This window comes from Limulus polyphemus, unplaced genomic scaffold, assembly GCF_000517525.1.
Source record: "Limulus polyphemus unplaced genomic scaffold, Limulus_polyphemus-2.1.2 Scaffold1104, whole genome shotgun sequence".
Classification (NCBI taxonomy): Eukaryota; Metazoa; Arthropoda; class Merostomata; order Xiphosura; family Limulidae; genus Limulus; species Limulus polyphemus.
Genome location: NW_013666714.1, coordinates 215,506 through 220,713, shown reverse-complemented (window position 1 = coordinate 220,713; position 5,208 = coordinate 215,506). Strand labels below are relative to the sequence as shown.

General features: G+C 33.9%; 1 protein-coding gene across 1 annotated transcript in view; it reads right to left on the bottom strand.

Annotated features, from left to right (window-relative positions):
- The window catches only part of LOC106462148, a 36,926-nt gene that overhangs the window by 22,298 nt on the left and 9,420 nt on the right, over positions 1 to 5,208 (bottom strand). Inside the window, exon 2 of the mRNA XM_022389315.1 lies at positions 280 to 372. Coding sequence (XP_022245023.1) covers positions 280 to 372 — 93 coding nt within the window. The remainder of the gene's footprint in view (positions 1 to 279; positions 373 to 5,208) is intronic.

Sequence of the window (5,208 nt, the reverse complement as noted above, 5' to 3'; positions counted from 1 at the left end):
TTAAAAAATCAAGTACAAAATTCAACTAGTAACTTTGTAGTAAAAAAAATCTTTGTTAAGCATTCAATCTCCCTTTTTTTTTGAAGTGAAAGGCCATGCTAGATTCACTACATAAACACTATTTTCTTCGACATTTATTGCTTTGTTTCACCACACTTAGCCTACATTTAAGAATGTAATTGAAGAAGTAGCGAACATTTGTATAAATAGATGTTTGACCTGACATATGACCCTCGAGTACTCCTATGGCAAATTTGATGTTAAATATTTAGAACTTACCTTGAGGGCACAAAAGATACAGGACTCGGCCATGCATAAATGTCCATTAAGCTCTCGGAAACTTCGACGAAATATATCCAAATGCCATAGAACCTAATGAAGAGAGAAAAGTATTAATGTTTAGAAAACTACATGATTTTTGTCGTTTTTTTCGTTATCTGTGTTCGTGTGTACTTGTTACGGACTTTATAGGTACAGTGATCTCACTTCACGTGCTAGTCAAGTGCTGTTGACCACCAAGGCTACTTTACATCATCTATATAACCTGTTTCGACCAAAGTAAAAACTGGTTATATGTGATAAAACAAAATAAACTTTCAGGTAAATTTGAAAGCTTGTCTGAATCTTTAAAAGCTATCTCTACATTGTGTACTTTGTTACACTGTGTAGTATATTAACCGTGGGTTGTGCAGTAATATTGTTTAGAAAACTCTGTCTTTGTAACGTTTAGCTTGTTACACTATGTAGTATATTAACCGTGGGTTGTGCAGTAATATTGTTTAAAAGATTGTCTTTGTAACGTTTAGCTTGTTACACTATGTAGTATATTAACCGAGGGTTGTGCAAGAATATTGTTTAAAAGACTGTCTTTGTAACGTTTAGCTTGTTACACTGCGTAGTATATTAACCGTGGGCTGTGCAGTAATATTGTTTAAAAAACGTTTTCTATGTTGTTTAACTTCTTATACTGTGTAGTATGCTAACCATAAGTTTCCAGTAATTTAAACATGTTTAAATAGTATAGTTCTTAAAATATGTTAACTTCTCTCCAGCAACTTAAAATAAATCCTATAGACAACTGCTTCATCTCTTCCACGAAACTTTCTCAGTCTAAATAGAAGTCATGTGAGAAAAACGTTCAATAACAAACCTTACCATGATGCAGAGTACACAAACGGATCTAACTATTAGTTTAACCGAAACATCTTTTTTCTGCGTATATTGGTAAAACTAGTAAACATTTAAAAAAGAAGAAACTGAAAGCATTATTACATACGAATAAACACATTAAAATTTACTTTACCCCAAAATTGTGAAAACAAAAGAATGTTCTGGTAACGAGCGAGACGTACAAAAAAAAAATTCAAAACATTGTTAATAAAGATAACAAATCTAATATAAGCATTTATAAGATATGTCGTCTATATTGATATTGAACACCCTCTATCGCACGTGTTTTTCCTGTTTAAATCATTTAAAAGCTAACTTACATTCTATTGTCTTTGGGTTTTACTAACAGAGTAAACGTCGCTGAAGAAATGAACTGCATGGTGAAGATTTCTGTTCAGTTACCATAAGAAGCCTATTTTCAGAAGTTTTGCAGTAATTTATTCAAAAAGGTAATTTCTACACAGCGTAAATTCGTATACTGCGCAGTACGTTAGCCAAGAACTTTGGAGTAATTTTATAAAAACCTATTTTTCCAAGTTACACAACGAGAAATGTTGTATTGAACTAGAAAATCTATCTTGGCCTAAAACGTCTGTGATTTTCTTAAACATTTAGCAACAGTGTGGTCAGTAACATTAGTATTCATATCCACCACGCAACTTAAATGTATTTATTTTTTGATAAGTGCTTGATATATTGTTACGAATCCATCAATGAGAATACTATCACCAAGTAGCAGTGCACATGGGATTTTAACGTTACAAGGAAAGGGTTTTAGGCCAACTAACAACATAAGTAGCAGTGCACATGGGATTTTAACGTTACAAGGAAAGGGTTTTAGGCCAACTAACAACATAAGTAGCGGTGCACATGGGATTTTAACGTTACAAGGAAAGGGCTTTAGGCCAACTAACAACATAAGTAGCAGTGCACATGGGATTTTGTCTTAAGAAAATCAACCACCTGAAGGTTTTGTATCCAACTTTAACCACCCCCTCCAAAAAAAAAAAGAAAGCTTAAACGTCTAGAAAAGATTTCAAATGATACATGGCAACAAGGCTAATATTTCTCAACGCTAAGATGACCGTCGTCTTCTAGATTTGTAGCGAGGTAGAAAGCCTACAGGTTGTGATTAAATCATTAGTTGTTTGGGTAACCTAGGCGTCAAGGGCCTCTGACAACCATCAAAAAGCTAAACCCGTGCTTCAAGTTTGCCATTTTTACTGCGAGGCACGTGCTGTTGATAATGCTTGAAGCTTGAATATAACTGGAAAATGTACCAGATTTATGCCTAACCATGTACCGCGTATTTCTTACTTGGAAATTTTGCTGACAGACAGTTTCATAAGCATTATATTAAAATCGTTTGTAATTTTGGCCATAACTAACAAAACCTTTCTTTAATATCAAGTGTGACAGGTAAACCATTTTATAAATTTTTACAAGTTTTATATCTGTCAGTCAGTGTAGAGAAGTTAATAAAATACCATTAGTACAAGACTCCTAATTACTTCAGTAATCTATTTTGAAATTTCCGAGATTGTGTTTACAGAACGAATGTTTTTTACTCCTTTTTTCTACTCTAATTTCTCTTAACTCAAGTAAAACTGTTTATTTCTTCATCTGCGGTGACTTTTTTTTATTTCTTGCGTTTTCGTGACCCGGCATGGCCAGGTGGCTAGAGAGCTTGACTCGCAATCTGAAAGTCGAATCCCGTCCAACCAAACATGCTCGCCCTTTCAGCCGTGGAGGCGTTATAATGTGACAGTCAACCCCACTATTCGTTGGCGGTGATGACTAGCTGTCTTCCCTCTAGTCTTTCACTGCTAAATTAGGGTCGGCTAGTGCAGATAGCCCTCGTGTAGGTTTGCACGAAATTCAAAACAAAGCAAACCAATTGTTGCATTTTCTTATGAGCAACCATTTTAATGTTTCTCGTTGTTAAAACCTGTCCCGCTTGAGGGTGTTTCTTTGAACTCTAAATTCGCGCCAAACCTACACTCATTAACGAATCAGAGACGCCATGTTTGTCATTTGCCTTTTCCTTCCTGAGCAGAATTTGTGAAGTGAGTTTGTTCAGTTAGACCAGGTTAAAATCTAGAAGATAAGTTCATTTATCATTCTGAGAAATATCGTTCAAAACTATAATGTGGAAAAGCGTTTGTGAGTAACCTGGAAAGGTCGTTTTGAAATATTCTTTGTACAACGTTTGTTATGTGACAAAAACGGTTTTGTAACGACCAACAGCATTTATCTTTTCAGCAACGTGTTAATTAATATCTTTTTTTAAGACAAAAGTTGAACATGTCATAATTTTATTATGTACTAAGCAAGCATTGTCAACTTTCTGAATTCTTTCTCTGGACTTACACCATAAACTTTTATAACATGGACGTATGTTTAATGAACATTATCACAACGTTAACCTGTTCTAGATAATAATAATAAACTAACTAATGCAAGCTCATGTTTAGCCTTATAAGCCCTCAGACTTGCCCTGAACCACCCAGAGCTCTTTGCATGTAGAACCTGGTAATAAAACACGTGATTTAAAAATTCCGGGTGAATTGTCACAAGTAACTCAATTAAAATAAATCGAATGAGGTGTTTTTAATCTCGTGTGTTGTATACAGACGATCGTTTTAAAGTAGTTTGAATTAATTATCTCAGTGTATTTGTGTTTACTTGCACAGCTTCTTTGAAAATATGAGGGATAAAGAGTTAATTTAGTTAAGATTAAGACGACACTTGAGTAAGTTTTAAATAACTTAGTTAAAAATCACAAACAAATAAAACTAAATACATTGACACATATGTTTAAAGAAAAAATCAATGTTTAATGATGCAAAATAATTATGACTGTATTTCGAGACTGGAGACAGTCTCATTTGGAAATAATTATTATGTATCATCAAATGTTGTTGTTGCAGTTGTAATTGTGTTATATTCACAGCACAGGTACGACTTCTACGCAGATCTTATTATAGAAGTGGTAGTAAAAATAAACATATTGTAGTTATTGCAAAGCCTTGTAAGCAGTATATGCGTTTTAAACTGTTACTTCATACGTTGACATATGAGGTACATGTAGTTGGTAAAAATGTGCATTGTTACAGTAAACGTTGATAAACGACATATGTTTGTGTTGTTTACATACAAGTTAACCAACACCATACACGTTTTATATTGTTAAAACCTAACTTGATAAATGGTATACGTTTTACAGCCACTGTACCGGTTGATAAAAAAGGCATGGTTCTCATACATTTCCTCTACCAGTTCTCACAGTTACACCTATCGCTGCCATATTACAATCACTGACCGTGACAAGCTACGTTCTTTGTTGTCCTAATTACTCTTTACATACGTTGTAGGTTTCTATACAATTCTCGAGACAAAATGTTAATTATTAACACTGGAAATTTTTATATTTATATGGAATTATTGTACCATGAAAACTTAACATCCGCTGGATTAGATATTAGTATTTAACGTCAAACACAGAAAAAAAAGCGGGACCATAATACATTTCACATCAGCGTACGCTTTATTCTGTGCGTGTTTCAGTTAGCAATGAGTTGGTGGTTAAAAAAAGATGGCCGAATTTCAGCAACTACAATCACAACACAAATAATTCATTTTAATACATGTATAATGTTCATAAACAAGACTGCAATGTAAAGACTATTCTGAGTTCTATAAAAAAACAAACATACACAGAGTGAAACGGAGCTAGCTATCTCACATCACGTAATCTGCATTTCATATAAACATATACAGAGTGAAACGGAGCTAGCTATCTCACATCACGTAATCTGCATTTCATAATAAACATATACAGAGTGAAACGGAGCTAGCTATCTCACATCACGTAATCTCCATTTCATATAAACATATACAGAGTGAAACGGAGCTAGCTATCTCACATCACGTAATCTCCATTTCATATAAACATATACAGAGTGAAACGGAGCTAGCTATCTCACATCACGTAATCTCCATTTCATATAAACATATACAGAGTGAAACGGAGCTAGC